Consider the following 19137-nt stretch of genomic DNA (forward strand, 5'->3'; position numbering starts at 1 on the left):
TGACTAAGTCGATGGATGCAGATTTTAAGCCACTGAAATATACTGCTGATTGCAATTATTTAAATTGAATCTGTTTGTCAGACTTACATCATCAAGTCACAATCCTGGAACACCAGATTTTTTTTTTGTTTCATTGGTTTTGTTTTGTTTTTCGTGGGTGTGGGTTTTGTTTTGTTTGAGGTTTTTTTTTTAAAGATTGTTTTCCATAATCAAGGAATTCACAACAATAGCAAGAGATTTTTTCCTGTTTCAGCGTGAGTCAGCTTTCCCAGGTGGCAAATTCAAATTCTTCCCAGCAGCTGCGGTCCGAAGGAATCCTCGATAGTGATTGCTATCACCTCGCCTTCAGCGAGGAATGGACAAGACCATTAATGACTCAAGGATGGAAGGCAATTAAGGGCTCAGCCCTTAATGGGTGATTAATGGTTCCTGGCTGGCAAAGCATTGTAAAGCAAAGTCTCCAAGGTGATAATTAACAGGAAAATCCCAGCCTACTGCGAGAAGGGGAAAAAGATCAGATAATACACAAAAGAGTTAGCAGAGACTGACAAAATCTATCTTGGATCTTGGCAAGAAGAAGCCCAAGGGATGCCTGGACCCCATCCTTGTCTCACCAAAATCTGCTGAGAGGTGGGAACTATGGTCAAAGAATGCCCTTGAACACAAACAGGTTTTGCAGAACCCCTGACCAGAATCTCTGTGACCTTTATGGTCACAGGCAGTTGTAGGAGTGTCCTCCTGTAGAGAAAAAAAGAAGCAGAGGAGTGACAAGCCCATGTTGTGGAGATGAGACAGGCTGTAACCCTGGGTGGCTCTCGGTGCACAGAACCCCGTCTGGTACCATTTTGGGGGAACAACTCTGCCATTATTTACTTGGGAGTCGACTCAGGAGGTACTTCTCAAGTTCTGCCCCAGGGGCAGGGGGATCCTGGGGAGTTTGTACTGGAATTCCAACAGAAACTTGGCATGTGTGGGTAAGAGAGATCTTAATCTCACAACTCCAGAGGGTAAAGAGAATGGCCCCTCACAAATGCTGAGTTTCCACTAGTGGAGTCTTTTATCTCTTCAGATTCCTCCAGTCCTTAAAACACTGAACTACTTCTCTGAAGATTCCTGATGGTGGCTTAACCCCTGCCTGAGGCTAAAGGGGCTAATCGCGATTATCCATCCCTTTTCTCTCAGGGCAGAGCATGTGATGTCCTGGGGAAAGAGGACAGTCAGGATTTTCTGGTCTTGGTGCAAGCTCTGGAGGGAATCAGCCTCTCAGATGATCAGCTGAGCTCCACCTGGGCTGTCCTGGCTGCCATTCTGCAGCTGGGGAACATCTGCTTTTCCTCCTATGAGGTACAGTAACTCCAATAGTTTAGGAACAGGATATTTGTACTGAATATTGCTGTTGTCCCATGTGGTGGAGCTGAGGACATGATTCTTGACTGAGGATGACATCCTTTGAATACTTTCCTGTCCTTTCAGTTTTGGGCTCTAGACTGGTCTAGGTAGGGACAGAAGATGGGAGGCAACCAAAGGTCATTAGAGTTTGGGTGAAAAAGAGCTCCTTTTTAAGGAGCCAAAATGAACCCAGTGTTCTGCCCAGGCTGTGACCAGCTCTGTGCAGCTGAGGTGCTGTTGAGAATATTAATACAAGAGGGATCTTGTATGCCATCCACTGTTTCTGTCTATAAAATATAGTAATAAATATAATAGATAGTAATATATATATATATATAAAATATATAATAAAGAACACTTTGTTATTTAGAAAGAATCCCTTGAACACGCAGCCATCGCCAGTGACACTGAGATTCAGATTGTGGCCAATCTGCTGTGTGTCTCAGCAGACCTCCTGCAGAGTGCTGTCACCCACCGTGTCACTGTGAGTACATTTCTGGTGAATTCACATTCCTCCTGAGGCAAAGAATTTCCTGCTCCACTGTCCTAAACTTAGAAGGCTCAAAATCTGGGAGGTAACAGCAGGAATAGAATGGTTGGGATGGGCTGAACCCCTCAAGGCAGCTCCATAAAGATGGCAGAACTCACATCTTGGAGGGCTCTTTTCTGACAGGAGTGGCTTCAAGTTAATCACTTTGTCCAGTTGACTGGAAGCAAAACTCTGGGTTTAGTTTTTCTTTTAATATCTGGGGAAATTCTCAGCCAAACAGAAAAAAAAATTCCATTTATTAACTAGGCTGACTTCCTTGTGGATTGAAAAAAAAGAAAAAAAGGTGGGTTTGTGAGATAATAAGAGTAAATTCTGTCTCTTTATGTATCCAGGTTACATCTTATGATCGGATCTTCACTCCTCTGTCTGTAGAAGGAGCCATTGATGCCAGGTGACTTCTGCTGATATCTGGGTGGGTAAGATGCACCCAGAGGTGTTGTCTTTGCAGTAACTGGTTCTCCTCCCCTCTCCCACTCAGGGACTCCATTGCCAAGGCTCTGTACTACTTGCTCTTTGAGTGGCTGCTGCTGAGGATCAATGAGTGGTTGGCTCCCTGGGAGTGTGACAGTGCCGTGGGCATTGTGGACATCCATGGGTTTGAGGTCATTTTTCATGTTCTTTTGCTATGGCCTGGGGAGTGAGGGCATGTGCTCACGAAGGCTTCAGAGTATTTTACTTAAGGTTCCTGTTAAATCCTGTGTGTCTCGATGGATGCTGAAAACAATGGAATACAGAGGTGGGGCTGTGCATTCAAGAGGAGATATTTTCTTCTTTATGCTCCTTCACAGCTTGGCTCAACTCTGGCTGTTCAGCCTAGTCAGTCAGCCAGGCTGAGAGCTTGCAAACCAGACAGAAGATGGTTTGAACTGCTGGGGTTCATTCACACTGGCCAGAACCAGCAGCTCAGCTCAGCTGAGCCCGTGCAGCACTGACAGGGAGCCAGAGCTCCCTGGGTCTTGGAAGGGGTGATGCCTTTTTGTCTTTGCAGGATCTGGGGGTGAACAGCTTAGAGCAGCTCTGCATCAACTTTGCCAATGAGCACCTCCAGTGGTTCTTCAGCCAGACTGTCATTGCCCAGGAAGAGGTGAGCAGAACTCAGTGGAATTCACACCACCTTAAGGCAGCACACATGGACTGAGCTGAGGCATCTTCAGAGTATTCCTCAGCAGGGAACAGGAAACTGGATGGTCCTCTTAAGCAATATCCATGGAATCCTAGTCCAAACAGCTGATTATATAATACCTTTTATTAATTCTACAGTAAATTAAAGGAAGGAGATTTTGTTAACAGCTTCCTCCCTTTTCCAGATTTTATAGGTGAGTTGGTCAGGGTCACAGAGCCCAGACCTCAGTGGGTATTTTTAAAGCCTATTTGGCTTCTTTGTAGCATTTTCTGTACCACTTATGTCCTGGGGATGAAAGTATATTTATCAGACGTGTTGCTTTCTACAGTTCACTTTATCACTCAGCTTAGCAGCCTTCCTCTCTGAAATCAGGAAAATCATTAGTGGCTTTAGAAGAAGTTTCATGAGACAAAACCAGACAATTCTAGGCAAGTTCCTAACAGCAATGAAAGACTAACTTCCTGATAAACAACCCAAATCCCTCTGTTAATTCTCTCCATTTGTCCTTGTTTGCATGGCTGGATTTGGCCTTTAACATGCAGGAGGAATACAGCCAAGAGCAGTTAGCTTGGATTCCTATTTCCAAGATGTACAGCAAGTCGTGCCTGGACTTCCTGACTGTAAAGCCCCACGGCATCCTGTGCATCCTGGATGACCAGACATCCCTGACTCAGGTGAGGAGCTCTCAGCCTCTCATGGGATCCCTTTCAAAGGATGGTTAAGGTGATGCTGTTTCCCAGAATGATTGCACAAGTATTCAATGTTTTTACCTTCAGTTTAACAGTGGCTTTTCAGCCTACTGAGTGTGTTGCAGCATCAGGAAGTCTCTTTTACAGGCCACAGACCACACTTTCCTCCAGAAGTGTCATTACCACCATGGAAACAGCCCTTGGTACACCAAGCCCAAGATGCCTTTGCCAGAGTTCACTGTGCAGCACTATGCTGGCCCTGTCACCTACCAGGTGAGCTGGCAGGGGCTCAGAGAGCTGGAGAAATGACCCATCCTGAGGACAAGCTGATGGACCAGCTCTGTGATTAATGCTCTCCCCCTGTGACTGCACATCCCTCTAGAGCATCAGTTTATCAGATGAGAAGAGATTGTTATTAAAAGAGCCAACTAAGCTCTTGAGGAAGAAGGAAAATAGGAATTGCCCTCAGTGACACAACAGCCTCAGAGCCCTGGAAATGCAGGAAAGCTCTTGCTGCTGGAAAAAGAAAAGAGAGGTGGAAGCCTGCTGGGTGATGTGAAGGAGAAAAGGAGCAATCCCTTCTCAAAGCAGAAGTCACTGTCCTCTCTACCCTGGTAGCAGCAGGAAGCAGCTTCATTCTCCAGGGCTTTCCCCTTGTTACACCTCTCCAGCTGCCTGTCCCCAGTCCCAGTGTGTGTCACAGGGATGTTTGCCTGTCTGAGTGGTCTGAATGGTGCTTTCAATCAGACTTTGCCCCTGCAGGTCCACAAGTTTCTCAGTAAAAACCGTGACCAGCTGCGGCCAGAGGTGTTGGACATCTTCTCCCAGAGCCGCCTCAAGGTACAGCAGTGGGTCAGGAGGAAGATCTCTATTGCAGACACCCAATGATCCATTCATTGTCTTTATGTGAGAAGCAGAAAGCTGCTGACCAGGTGTCAGGAGAACATGGAGAAACCATGAGTTTTATTTTACCGAATTTACTTAGGAATTGAGCAAATTGTCTTTGCCCGCAAGTGATGCACTTTATATATAAAACCCACAGACTGCCTAAGGGTGCAGCTGCATTCCTGACACTGCCAGGGGTGAGGGAAAATGACCTTCTTAAGCTTCAGGTAGAAGAGATTCCTCTTTCCACACAGTTCAGTGCGTTTTTGCAATCTCTTTGTTTTTGCAGGTGGTATCTCACATTTTCCAGAGGGCTAAAGCTGCCTATGGCCAGCGAAGGCAGATGGGGGGCAGAGGCAAAGGCCTCAGGCCTCAGCCCTCCACACTGGTGTCCAAATTCCAGCAGTCTTTGCAGGACCTCACGGCCAAGCTGAGACGGTGAGAGATGCTCCTGGCACAACAGGAGTGTGGAGTCTTCCAGGGTCAGCACAGAGAGGAGGGTGACCCAAGGTTCTTCCTTCTGTTTTCCAGGAGCCATGCCTTCTTCATCCGGTGCATCACCCCTAATCCCAGGAAGGTAAGGCAGAACCCTGAGCTCCTGATGGAGTCCTTCATTCTTCTCCAACAGCTCTCCTTTTACAGCTGGGATTTAAACTTTGTTTCATTTGGTAGCTTGAGACTTTTCTTCCCCCCTTCTGTGTCCCACCCTTCCCTATGGCCATGTGAGTTAATCCTGTGCTGCAGGAGCAGAAGCCAGGGTCAGCTGGACACAGAAGTATTCCTTGGGCTTTGTGTTCCATGGCCTACAGCCCACGGCAAGGTCCAGCCCAAGGACAGGACAAGAGAAGGAGACTCTTCCTAAACTCCCTGCCTTCACTCTCCTTTCTTTAATTTTTCTTTATTTCTTGTTTCTTCACTTTTTTCCTTCTGCTTTACCTTTGCAGCTGTCAAATATCTTTGACGTGGAGTACGTCAGCCGTCAGCTGCGACACTCCGGGGTCCTGGAGGCCATCCACATTCGAAAGGAGGGGTACCCGGTCCGTCTGCCATTCCAGAGCTTCCTGGCCAGGTACAGGGGTGTCCTGCCTGGGGATGCCCCAGCCCTGGAGGGTTTGTCCTCCCTGTGTGTTGTCACACGGTTCCCCTGTGGCAGGTTCGGGCGGCTGGCCGGGAGCAGGCCCAGCGGCGTGGAGCTCAGGGAGGGCTGTGCAGCAGTGCTGGCTCACGTCCTGGGGAGCCCCTCGGATCTCTATCAGATTGGAGTGACAAAGGTGATGCCTCCCGAGAGCCCCACCTGGATTGCACAGCCCCACGCACCCATTCCCAGGCTGGCCAAGCGCGGAGAGGAGCTCAGCCTCTGCCCAAAGAGGGAGGGCCTTGAACGTCCTCCCCTCTCACCTTCGCCTCTTGTCTCAACTACTAAGGTGTCGGGGGGGTTTCCTCACCCGAGCTTTAGGTGGTTTAAAGTCCTTGGCCCTGTAAAAAGCCCCGAGTCGCGTCCGTGTAAGAAAGCAGAGTCCTCAAGGTTTGTTTTCAGGTTTCTCGTGTTGTTTATTATTTGGTATCTCAAAATTTTCTCTGCTCCCAGCCGAGGTCTGGACAGCAGCTGGGACACGAGGCGACTGCCCCACAGATGGGACATCCCCTAACATTTATGCAGATTATTACGTACTAGTTATTTACTATTTTGTGCCAATGCCCAGTGCCCACACCAGAAGTGACATTCTACTTTGGTCCAATCTACTCTAACTACTTTGTGCCATCACCGCCCCAGAAAATGGGGGACGAGGAAGAAGGAGAAGTACATAAGGTACCACCCAAATTCCACCATCTTGTCCCCATTTACTTCTATTCTAAAAATCCTAAGACTATTAAATTCTACATCATCTACTGTGCTAGACTACAATTTTCACATCCTGGGAGTTTGTAATTACTTCTGCAATGTTGAAAGCTTTTCCCATGGATCAAAATCAAACCCGATGTCTCCCTGGGCTCTGTGCCAAGGTCTCCGAGCCCCCTTGACCGGCTCCACACCCCCCTGTCCAGGGCTCAAACTCCTTTCCTCAGGTCCCAGGCCATCCAAGGGAATGTCCTGGACTCCAACACTAAGGAGGCATTTTTAGCACTTCAGTTTAACAACAGACTCCAGCTCCAGGCTATTGTAGCATGGCCAAGTCCTTTCTTTACCCAGCATCCCACTTTTGCTTCGTTCATCTGGTTCCTTGTCCCCCACAAATGCATTCATCTCTGTCACCCGCACGTGTGCCTCCTGCCCTCCCCAGTTCCCTCAGCAAGAGCCCTTCAAGACTACAAAGGGATAAACCAGCAGTTTTAGTTATTGATCAGCTCTGGGAGAAGCTGCTGCTGGCCTGGTGGGTGAGCAGCTGCTGCCTTTGCCCCAGGTGTTTCTGAAGGAGAAGGCCAGGCAGCTGCTGGAGAGGCGATGGCAGCAGAGGCAGAGTTGGGCTGTTGTCACCCTGCAGAGGAAATTCCGACGCCTCCTTCAGCAGCGGCGCCTCCGCCTCCTCCAGGAGAAGGCCACGGTCATCCAGGCTCACTTCCGAGGTTACCAGGCAAGGTGAGGAGTCAAAGGCCACCCAAGGGACAGCCCTTTGGCCTTGCCAAGGGACAGCCAGGTGGGGATGTCCGGGCCCCTCCTCGTGTTGGCTCCTGGCCTGCCACACGTGTGTTTGTGTGGCTGATGCATCCCTCATTACACAATCCTTCCCTTTTCTCATCCTCCAGGAAGCGTTACAGGAGGCTGAAGAAGACTTTGGTGCAATTTAAAACCGTGATTTTAATCTCCAGACCTTTGATTCAATGGAGGAAGCGCTGCCAGGTAACAACAGTCCTCTCAGAGCAAGGAGGGACTATTTCTGCCCTGAGCAGAGAGTGCTGGGGACTGGGTGAGGCCAGGGCAGGGATGGCTTTGGAAGGTTTGTTGGGAGTGACCCAGTGAGGTGTCCTTCACCCTCTATCTGACATAAATGCAGTCAAATGAAGCAAACCACAGAGCCCGGAGCCTTCTGTCTCTAAGTGACATTCAGAATTGGCACAGGTATTGCAAACACAGCTGATTCATGGGTCTGGCTGTGTGAACCAGGGTGGGAATGATGCTTAAGTTTTAGCTTTTATATTTTTCAGGTCCTGTAGCGCATTAGGGTATAACTCTGAACTCCATATAGAGTGTTAGTAAGCTCTCTTCACATTTTGTTTAGACAAAACAATCCTTCCAGGCCTGAGAACCAGAGTCACAATCACTGTCTCAGGACCCAAAAAGTATAAACAAAAGTGAATTGAGGGATGCAAACTGGGGAAATGTGACTTCATTACCTGAAGCTGTAATTGGAGAATTAATCCCCGATATGCAAATAGACCAAACTTATATCTGTCTGAAAAACTCATGACTGCTGTCCATCTTGGGTGTAGCCTCTGCAAGGGTTTTGCAGTGCCCAAAGTGTATCTATTGAAGGCCTTTAATAAATACCCACTTTATTCTCTAACTCTGTCTAGCCTCTGTTCTAGGTAGCCTCTCCAGGCATCACTCCAGGCTGCCCTACATGAGACAAGAGCTAGCTCCATCTGTGGTCTTCAGAGCTGCTGTTCTGCTCAAGCTGTAAGGAGTCATTCATTTTGCTTTTTTTCTTGCCCAGTTCAATTTCTGATGGTGACTGAAATGCAAGATTTTTTCAGTCCACAATGATCCTCCTCTGATCCCTTACAGCTGCCTCAGGCTGCTCAGGCCCTTGGCCTCTTGGAAATCAGCTGGGATGAGAACAGGATGGCAGGTTTTTGAGGAGACAGAAAATAGTGTTCAGGAGAGAGGCATGGTTCTGTCAAATGGGTATAATGTCTTCTGCACAAACTATGAGAATAAAATTGGAAAGAGGAAATCAGATTGCTCATCCTTAGAGTAGAAACAAACATCTCATAGCTGTCAGCTTTTCCAGGGAAGGACCCAGCACAGCTCCTGGCATGGCTGAGGACATGGTGAGGCAGAGGGTTAAGGACAGTGGTGTTGATACAAAGCTTCAGAGGTGCCTCCTCTCCTGCCATGTCCAGCACAGCGTGTGTTTCTGTTCTGTTTCTTGCCCTTCCCACTTGGACAGGATCCAGCTTTTCTTTCTCACAAGTAACCACACCAGTACAGCTCTTTTGAATCTTTTTCTGTTCCTTCAGTGTTTGTTTGCTGAGGTCTCTGTACATGTAGTAGCAGCAGCAAAGGTCTCAAAGTTCACCTGCTGCAAAGTTCCTCCTTTCCCCCACCCCACAGCCCTGCCCTTTGGACTTTAGCTTGGTGCTGTCTTTCTCAGCCCAGCCCTCATAACCTCCCATGTAGTCACACTGCCCTGCACCACTGATAGGCAGGAGAGAGACAGAGGCAGAGACAGAGACCCTCCTTCCCCATCTCCGAGTAGGAGTCAGGTGAGTGATGAGGCTGGGGAACAACAGAATGGATGGGAAAGGGCAGAGCTGTGAGGGAGTTTAGCTTTTGGTACCCCTCCCACTTTTCTAAAGGGTTTCCTCTCCATCTGTCCGTGCTCAGGCTGTTAGCATGTGCTTTGATGCTGAAGGAGATGGGTGAATATTTCTGGCAGCTGCTGGGTGCTTTTGTCCTGAGCCACATCAAATGCTCAGTGAGGGAAGCTTGGCAGGATGCTGGGCCGGTGCTGGAGGCTCTTGCTGTTGAATTGTGTCGTGAAGGGCAGGAGGTTTTTCAGCCAAGCTCAGGTCTTTTCCTGGGCAGCCCCTTCTCATTTCACTGTGTTGGGGTCCCAAGAAGGCTCTGTAGCTGTTCTGTCATTTTATCTGCTGGAGCAGGACACCATCTCCTGCCCACCCACAGCATCCACCCCCAGAATAGCTGGAATTGACTTCATACACATATTTTCCCACCTTCCATCCCCTTTTCGTCTCCTAACAGCAGGAGTTAGAGGAAAGGAAACAAAGAAGGAGCTCCCTGGCCTGTGGTGACACAGAGAATAGTCCCAGCCAAGGAATGGTGAGTTGTCAAATGGTCTGGGAGGGTCTGAGATCAAAAGATCAGGTTCTCCAGGTGTTCTCCCTCCCTTGTGCCTCCTCAGCTGAGGTTTGCCGGGAACAGCAGAACATCTAGAGGAGGCACACACATGTATGGAACAAAGTACAGAATGCAGGTCAGATGGTATAAAGGGCCTCCTAATACAGAAATGTCTCATTAGCTCAGTGTTTCCCAAACTCTGGGCAGAGCCAGGCATTGTAAATCAGTCCTGAGTCAGAGCACTGTGTTCACAGCACTGGATCTGGTGTTCAGAGGTGGAGGGAAAATTATTTTTGGTGATTATCTTCTATTGTGAGGGGTGAGAATGAGACACTTCTGCATAAATATATTAATAGAAGCTGATGTAGAAGAAGGGATGTATTCAAGGCTTCATAACACATTCACCTGTATCAACACTTCTAACTAATGCCATTATTTATGTGTCTAGACTGGACACACATTTGCTGCAGTGTCTGTATCAAGGGAATCTGAATTGATATTATCCACAATTCTCTATAGTTCTGTCAGTAACAACAAGAATAATTAGCCCTGGGTGCTCTTGTATCACCTGCTTCCTCAGGTGTGGATCCAGAACTGTGGAATTTCACAGTCCACTTCCTGCATACACCATTGAAAAGCCAGACTTGAAGTCAAGTATCTTCTCACAAGCAAAATCAAACCGTTCAAAAATGCTGTGAATCTGTCTTCAGGTTTATTGTGGAGAGAGATGTCAGAATAATGTGCTGGTGACAAGAGGCTTTACTATGCAGATATTAAAAAAAAAAACAACAAAAAAACCTGAAAAATAAGAAACCAGAAAGCCCCAAAAGCTGCAGTTTTGTGACTTTGGCTTGGTTTTATAGTGCCTTAATCTGAGTAGTTCTGTCTGAAATGCCCTGAGCTGACTCTATATGCAGTGATGCTGATACACTGTGTTGTATTGGCCCATTTGCTTCCTACCCTGCAGCAGAGCAAGGTGAAAACCAGTGAAAAATCAAGACTCATTGACCAAATCCTCATATGGATTACCCAGATAGAGATCTGAGCTTTCTCAAGAACCTCCAGCATATATCAAAGATCAGACGCAGGTCTCATTTTGTGCTGTGGCACTTTAGGACACTAAAAAAAATCAAAGGAAAAATGTCAGGAAAGTGCAGGAGGAAATGGCCATTACCCTTCAGGTGCAATCTCTGCAGTGCAATATGCCAGACTTGATAAGAATGAGGGATGAGGCAAAGAAAGCCAACTTTCCTGTCATCCCCCTTGTGGCAGTTGATATTTTATTTAGGAATTGTTCCCCTTTCCCTCCTTTGCTGACCTATGTCACACAGCTGTGTTCATGCAATACCTCCCTATTTGCAAGGGTTCTGAATGTTGTGGAGGCAGAAGTCACTGCTTTGGCTCAGATGCTCCATCCCTGTCCTGGCAGCTTTTCCAAGGCAGTTTCACCCAGCCTCAGCTCAGGGTTTTTATGTGGTTTCTCTGCTGGCAGGCAATGACTGATTTGTTTCTGTCTCCAGGACGTGGGGCTGCTGGAGATCCCTGCAGAGCTCGCAGCCCTCCTGCACTTTGTTGAAGGTGAGAAATCCTCCTCCTTCCCTCCCTTTCCTGCACTGTTTCACTGACTATTTCCTTGTTTATATCAGTGTATGTGTTTGTTCTCCCTGCTGCTTCTCACTGGGTTGGATTTGATTCATTATCCTTGCAGTGTAAATATGAGAAAGGCAAATGGTACCATAGATGTTGTTTCCTGACATGGTAGAGAGGAAAAGCAACTTGGGCCAGGGAGCAGAACACCAGCTTGAAAATCAGTATCTTTGTTAGCTTTTCAGTTCTTCTTTTGAACTGGACTGGTAGAACTGATGGCAGGGATGGTGCAAAACTCTTTAGTCAAAGTTATGTGACAGCAAACAGCTTAATGAACCCAGGTCTCTGGCAGAGATGAGTATCTGGGGTGGAAGATCTTAAACCCGTCTTTCACCTACTCTAAAATCTTTAAGGAAATTGAAGGGGAAGAAACAACAGTTTTGACAATTTCAAGGAAATATTTTTAGGTTTCATTAAAAAATACTTCCTCAAAAAGAAATATAAAATAGAAGGAAGGAAAAACAGGGTAACAACTTGATTGTGGAACAATGTAATAACTTGAGATACAACAATTTATCAGTCCAGTGATATAACAAAATAATAGCTTAAGGATGTAACAATGTAACAAGTTGAGCATGTGTTAATTTATCAATTTAGGGATGCACCAATTGATTTTCAAATCACCAAAATACCACTAACAGCAATAATTTCACGAGCTGTTGATCTGACCTTGAGTGTTATGTGCAGTTGTGTTTCCTTTGTAGCTCTTTGTATAATGTGAATATTTAAGCTGCAAATAGGTTGAGGCAGGATTTGCCTCTCTCTGTCCGTGTGGTGTCAAACTCAAAGCCAGCTGTGCCTGTGGCCCTCTGTGGGGGACAGTGAGGGAGACAATCAGGCAGAAGAGTTTTGTGAATTGGAGCAGACTGTGCTGGATTCCCAAATACCCCACATTTCATGGCAGAGCCCTCCAGGGACTATCAGCTGGTCTAGTGAGCAATGTAAGCCAGAGGAGCTCAGGGAACAGTGACACTGCTGGAAATGAAAGCTGCTGGGATGTAAATGGGGAGGATGGGAGAGCATCAGGGGACACGGTTGGAGATACAGGAATGCACAGGAGCAGTGCTGCATTGAGAAATTCCTTCATTTAATGATGTTTGCTCCTCTCTTATCCATGATAAATCCCTCATTATAAACACCTCTCATTTCCTTGTGGACTGGGCACTTGTCAGCAGTATCTCTGTATGGGCTCAGCATTTCCTACCTGTAAATGCTGCAGAGCAGCCTTGAATCTCCTGGTGTTCCCTGGGGAGAAGAGTCTGAAAGATCAGAGCTGTAAAATATCCCTCCTGAAGAGAATCCCTGTGGCCTCAGGGAGGTGAGGCTGTGCCTGCTGGGGGTCTGAGGCAGCAGGGCTGGGCTGGGTGCCCCTGGAGCCAGGGGCTGCTTCAGGGGCTCGGGCAGGGTGAGGTGCAGATCAGCCAGGAGCTGCTGTGTGAACTGTTTGTGTCCTGCCACCACACCTCCTTCCCTTGCAGGTCGACAAGGAGCACAGGCCAACCACATAACTGAGACACAGCCTCCAGAAGTCAAGGTCAAGGATGACCTTTCCCTCCCACCCAACATCAACAGCTATCCTTTCTCCTCCTTTGTCAAATCACACTTCCAGGTGGGAGCTCTTTTTATCTCTTCACTGCCTCTGCTGTGGGCAGACACACTGGTTTTAGTAACACCAGGAGCAACATATTTCTATCCTTTTTTTGTTTTTTTTGTAGAAGCCAGATTTCCCTGCCCCTGGTCAGCCTCTGCAGCACCCCTTAACTCACCTGGATGCTGAACACCAGGAGAGTGCACTTGAGATAAACAAACTGGTAAGAGACGTCATTCTTGACCTTGCTAAAGAACAGGTGGGAACAGATAATGTTTTGATGCCTTTATACAACCAGTTGGTAGTGTTGGATACTGTTTTTACCATACATGGAGGGCTGGAAAAGCAGAATAAATTGCTCCTTCTAGGCCCTAGAGCAGCCTGACAGAGATCATACACAGCCCCTTAGGGTTGCTGTGTTTTTGGGGAGGCACAGACCAGACAGACACTACTGGGATCAAAGTGAATTGCCTGGTGATGGAGCCTCAGAATTTGGCAGGACATACAGGAAATAGAACTGCTAAACTTAAATATCCCAATATCCCAGACTCAGTAGCAATTATAAATCTGTCTTCCCAACCACTTGCTCATCTGTCAGTCATAAAAAAGTTTCATTTAACCCAGATCTTTTTCCATGATGTGGTTTATAGCAAACATCTCGATTGCACTTTGGGCTCACAGATGTGTCAGTACCCAACAGAGGACAGTGAACTGTTGCTCAAGTGCTGGAAAAGGGCAGGGACTTTGTCATCAGGAAAAGTACACCTGGAACCACACCCTCACTCTGTAGTGTTTTTGTGAAAGGGATGGTGCTATTTCATCTCTGTGGATGAGAAACATGTATTTCTTTATGTTTCTTCTTTAAAATGGTTGAGAATAGAATGAGACTCCAGATACTTTCTAAGTAAATCTGGTAATCTTTTGGGGAATTACATAGAATTAAAATAAGCCCATTAAGAAAGTTAATACCTAAAACCAGTCTTGTTTTGTCCTCGTGATCCCAATTATAGAAGAGCATAAGCTTCAATAAAACCTTGTGAATAAGATTGTGTTTAAGGAGAATACTATTATTTTTTTAAAGATCAAAGGCAGTTTTCTCCTTTGCTAATGAAATAGGGATTTGCTACAAAGAATTCCATGAGAACTAAACAACCACCATCCTCTGTTTTTATCAGTGAATCTCTGACACGCTTGGTACCGAAAGTGTTGTTACTCTTAAATGTTTTTTTTCCAAAGATCTCCATTTTAGAAAAAAAATTAACTTGTGACACATTGAAGTGTAGAGGATGAAAGAAATCATTCTGTACCTAAGGTTGAGAAATACAAACTAAAAAATTCATTGAAGATGTCGATATGCATAGCCAAGAAGCTGAATAATTTCTTCAGTGAGTGTGTTGAGATATCACATCCCATAATACTTGGTATAATATTAACTGTACCTAAGGTTTTAAACACTCAGTGGGCTCAGTAGAAAGTATCCTGTGTGTATTACTTGTCTGTCTGAGCCCTGCCCAAGGGGAAATATTTTTCCCAAGATCAAATTCTGAGTCATACCTCAGAAAAGACTGAAGTCACCCTGACTTTTAGCCAGGATCCAATCTATAAACATTACCTCCCAAATTGCCCAGCACTTTGGTGGTGCACAAAAACCTGAGGACAGACCCCAGTCTGACTGTTGGCTCCTCACGCTCACAAACATTGTCATGTCTACAACTCCTTACACCACAATTTGGGACAGAGGGTTACAACTCCAGTTCTCTCTTTCTTGCCGTGGATGCTTCTAGATTTTGCGGTTCATTGGTGACAAGAGCCTCCACGGCTGGCAGGAGGTCCTGCTGGGCAACTACATTGCTGGGAGAGGTTTGAGTGACGCTGTTCTGCGCAATGAAATCTTCAGCCAGGTGGTTGCCCAGACCTGGAGGAACCTGGACACGGAGCACAGCCAGCGAGGCTGGGTCCTGATGGCGGCTCTCCTGAGCTGCTTCAGCCCCTCGCCAGCCCTGGAGAAACCACTGCTGAAGTAAGAGGGGAAAAAAACAAGGCAGGTTACAGAGGGGTTAAGAGGGATGAGCAGTGCTCCATGCAGTTGCCTTCTCCTAGGTTTGTGTCAGACTATGGCATGGAGGGCTACAGCGCTGTTTGCCAGCGCAAGATCCTGACGGCAGCTCAGTGCACTGAGACAGAGCCTGCACCCTCTCGGGCTTACCCTCCCACCCAGCTGGAGTGGACAGCAAACCAGAGGAGAGGGAAGATGGTGCTGGATGTTCATACCTTTAATGGTAACTCAGTCCTCTGCCCTCCGGCTGTCTTTCAGTCTCTAAGGACTTTTCCAGTGCAGAAATCAGCATTTGGGAAATAATTCCCTCAATTAAGTGAAGTGGATCAGAACAGTGTTTGCTGGTATACAGCCATGGGGGAAACAAGCATCTGAATTTAGACCCAAAACTTGCAAAGTCTGGGCTTGGTGGGACCTGAGGGATGAGATTGTCCTGGGTTTGTGCACTGTTCAACAGAGTGTTGTTCAGGTTGTGCATCTCTACAGAGTTGCTATCCATTACAGCACAGCCCATGAGCAGTATTTTGTTACAGGGACTTTCTGCCCTTCTCCCCTCTCAAATATTACCTGAAGCTGCCTCTTGAGCAAGCAGCAGCTCTGTGAATTGAACACAGAACATCCCTACTTTGGCTCCTTATGAGTGGAGTGATCCCCAAGCAAACCAGGACACTGCAAGGGTTTTCACCTGTCAGGTTGGAAATACCAACCTGTGCCATCCAACAGATATTTTGGATGTGAATGTGGCTATGTGGAGCCTTCCATGAGCTTTCAGTCCTCCTGTGGCCCTGCTCAGGAGTGTGTGAGACTTTCCAGCTGGGCTCTGCCTGTGTCCTGTGGAATGTGGGGGTGTTTTGGGTCCTGCCAGAGAAGCTGTGGGTACTGACTTTGCTCTCTGTGCCAGAGGAGAAGTTCTCAGCTGAGGTGGAGTCCTGGATGACTGGAGAGCAGTATGCAGCCTGGATCCTGAGTGCAAGGTACTGCCAGAGGATGGGAGAAGGTCTGGGGATGTGAGAGACTGCCACCAGCTCTAAGGTTCAGACTGGTTTGGTCTGCAGACTGGGATTTATATGGTCACATGTAGAAAACTCCCTTCTTGCCCATTCCATGCTGTGCTCCCTTCTTCACCCTTAACATAACCCTCAACCATAAACAATGGGCTTTGTTAAGAACAGAGGAACCACTGGTGTGATCTGTGAGAGCAGCTTCTGAGAAAAAAAAAATAAAAAGGACAAATCTTGAATGCTTCTAGGTTTTTTTCTAACCATGGGCACTTACTAGTTGATTCACAGCCTAAATCTAAAGGACTTAAGCCAGGATAGACAAGACAAGAAGAAACTGAATGTAATGTTTTCCTTCCTCTCCCTTTCCCCTGCCTGCCTGGACACTTTTCCTCTCCCAGGGGCTGTGACAAGAAGACTCGAGGGTGGTCTATCTCCATGTTCACTGGCAACACGTGGCAGGACCTGCTGGGCTCTGACTTTGTGCTGGACCTCATTGGAGAGATGGAGGACACCAGCAACTTCAGCAGCTCCTCCCAGGCCCCTACTGAGTACCCCATCACTCCAGAAAGGGACAGGAACATCCTCCAGTCCTCTGACCTGGACACGTGAGCCACCTATTCCTCTTGCCCCACCACTTGTGGCCCTGTCACCCATCTTTCAGCACTCTGGTCCTCATCTCATTTTCCTCTTCAACAGGATCCCTCCTGCTCCAGGTATCCAGGCCCCTGCCTACCCCCCACCCAACCTGCCTCCAGAATTTATTGGTCTCCATCCAGGTGAGCTTTAGCCCAGGACTGTGGCTGACACTGGGAAGGGCCAGATGGGCCCTGGCCAGGGCAGAGGGGGAGTCAGGTGATTCTTGCTGTGGAGCTTTATTCTGAAACATGACAAATAGGGGCTGGAGGCAGGGTAATGCTTCTTACCTGCCTTGTCACCAGACTTCTCTCTGCTCCCAGATCCAAGGTTTAGAGATGACCTGAGGACCCCTGTAGGCTTGGATCACTATGTGGATGATCTCTTCAGCCCTGTGCTCCATCAGGGTGCCAGAGTATCTGTAAGTCCCCTGATGTTCCCTCCTGCCTTCACTCTGCAGCTCTCCTGTCCCTGTGAGTCCTTCAGGCTTTTTCCTGCCTATTCACTGCCCCTGCTCAGCTCAGACATGCCTTTGAATGTCTTTCCCTCTGGGGAGTCTGTCCCTCTGAGCTCAGATAACTGTTTTGGGTTTATTTTGATGCAGGATATGGAGAACAGGGAGATTCTCACCAGCCGTATGAAAGGAGGTGGGAAGATTGGACCCACACAGAGAGGAATCCTTCCTTCCACAGGTCTGTGAGGGCATGGGGACAGCTGGGAGCCCCTGGGACCACATGACCTTCAGTGAGCACAGGTCAGGGAGCCCCTTAAATGCTGATTATTGTATGTTCAGCTGGTTCACCCAGAGCATTGGGCTTTAGCACAGGCTGCACTCCTCACTCTCAGGTGAGACAGATGCTTTGGAAAGGTGTTAGATAAGGGAATGACTTTGTTGTGCTTTTAATTTCTCTTTGGAGCTGGTCTTGGGCTCAAGGCAGCAGGTAGCTTGTTTCTGACCCAGGCTACCTCTTCCCTAGACAAATACTTCTAAGTCATGTATTCGCCTTCTATTCACCCATGCCTTCACAGAGCAGTTGGTGTCTTTAGGGGGAGTGGTTTTAATTTTTTTTATTACTTCTTTACAGAAATTCCCATCATCTGTAGCTATTCCTTGGGTTAGTAAGTCTGAACCCTGAAGAGGTTCTGGTTTGTGTGTTTGGTTTCTTTACTTTTCCTCATTTCTGTGGAGCTAAGCCTCTGGCATTTGCAGCAGGGCAGAGTCAAACACCAACACATTAATGGCACTGACAAATCTGCATGGGTAGGAACACACCCAGCAGTCTCAGAAAGGTGGGGAATGTCCAGTTCAGTCATTCCTGACATGGGGACTACTTCTGGTTATTGGAGAGGCTTTGGGACATGACAAGCTCTATTACAGATCACTGGCCTGAAGCCAGTTTGTCACTTATGTGGCTTCTTAGATGAGTGAGGTATATGATGATCTCCCTGTGGTATCCCAGGGTCATTCTCACTGGTGAGGACATAATGATTCAGTAGATTTGTGCTGTGTGCTGACTCCTCCCAGCTGAGTCTGAGCCCCACACCCCCTGCTCTGCTGGCTTCACACTCAGTGGGGTTTGTTTGTGACCCCATATGGGAACTGATTGCTGAGAGCAGAGGAATTTCTTTCTCCCCACAGCTCCTCCCCATGACACACAATGCCATCCAGGCCAGGGCTCATTTTTCATCCAGCCTTGTCACTCATTGCAGAGAGACTGATATGGATGTGACAGTCCCAGCCCCAGAGATCTTTGGCCAGCCCTCAAGAGAAACCCTCTGTAATCATACACAGGCAGGAATTATTTATAAGCCTAATCGTGAAGAATGGTGGTGTCCTAAGCTAGGCAGCAGAAACAGAGTCTGGATACTGCTATCTAAAATCTGGCAGGCCACACGTTTTTCTTAGGTTTCCTTTTTCCACCTGAGTTTTGCTGTGTCCTGCTGTGGTTGGTGCATGTGGAGAGCACCAGAAGTGTTCTCTGGGGTTGCTCAGGATATTCTCATTTGGGATTCTCCAAAGACTTGGTCTTTTGCCTCTAGGCTTCTCTGGAGTGCCTCAAACACCAGTTTACCAGCCCATGCCCTCCATGGTGGGGATGCCAGCAGCCATGCCCATGATGCCAGGGGCTGGTGGGGTTGCACCTATGCCAGGTAATAGCAGTGTTTCTGTAACTGCAGAGGGCAGGGGGTTGTCAGTGGAGCCTGTGCACTTCAGTGTCAGGTGAGGGGCTCAGTGGACGCTCCAGGCTGATGCTCAGGCTCTGTGGGGAATGTTCACCTGTAGGATTTTGAAGGTGTGTGTGTTGTCTTGCACAGCCATGGTGATGCCCCAGCCCATGGTTCCAGCTGTAGACCCCAGCCAGTTGGCAGCACAGCAGCAAGCCTTCATCAACCAGCAAGCCATGCTCATGGTGAGTGGAAAAGGTCCCAGGAACTGGGGAAGAGCCACACATTGGTGTTTGTGCCTTGGAAGGGGAGCCCAGCTCTTCTCCTCTTTGGGCCTGCTCTGTGTCACTCTGTGCTCACATGCTGGGGTGAACTCTATCAAGTGGGGAT

General features: G+C 47.7%; 1 protein-coding gene across 1 annotated transcript in view; it reads left to right on the top strand.

Annotated features, from left to right (window-relative positions):
- The first annotated feature begins 3598 nt into the window (after window positions 1-3598).
- MYO15B (myosin XVB) overlaps window positions 3599-19137 on the top strand; it is a 30963-nt gene continuing 15424 nt past the window's right edge. The window contains exons 1-21 of the mRNA XM_066331995.1: window positions 3599-3736; window positions 3899-4024; window positions 4514-4591; window positions 4926-5074; window positions 5168-5213; window positions 5581-5705; window positions 5790-5907; window positions 7039-7214; window positions 7382-7475; window positions 11177-11234; window positions 12782-12912; window positions 13019-13114; window positions 14676-14911; window positions 14992-15170; window positions 15849-15921; window positions 16347-16553; window positions 16645-16724; window positions 16905-17002; window positions 17186-17273; window positions 18622-18732; window positions 18898-18992. Coding sequence (XP_066188092.1) covers window positions 3599-3736; window positions 3899-4024; window positions 4514-4591; window positions 4926-5074; window positions 5168-5213; window positions 5581-5705; window positions 5790-5907; window positions 7039-7214; window positions 7382-7475; window positions 11177-11234; window positions 12782-12912; window positions 13019-13114; window positions 14676-14911; window positions 14992-15170; window positions 15849-15921; window positions 16347-16553; window positions 16645-16724; window positions 16905-17002; window positions 17186-17273; window positions 18622-18732; window positions 18898-18992 — 2502 coding nt within the window. The remainder of the gene's footprint in view (window positions 3737-3898; window positions 4025-4513; window positions 4592-4925; window positions 5075-5167; window positions 5214-5580; window positions 5706-5789; window positions 5908-7038; window positions 7215-7381; window positions 7476-11176; window positions 11235-12781; window positions 12913-13018; window positions 13115-14675; window positions 14912-14991; window positions 15171-15848; window positions 15922-16346; window positions 16554-16644; window positions 16725-16904; window positions 17003-17185; window positions 17274-18621; window positions 18733-18897; window positions 18993-19137) is intronic.

Source organism: Sylvia atricapilla, chromosome 18, assembly GCF_009819655.1.
Source record: "Sylvia atricapilla isolate bSylAtr1 chromosome 18, bSylAtr1.pri, whole genome shotgun sequence".
NCBI lineage: Eukaryota > Metazoa > Chordata > Aves > Passeriformes > Sylviidae > Sylvia > Sylvia atricapilla.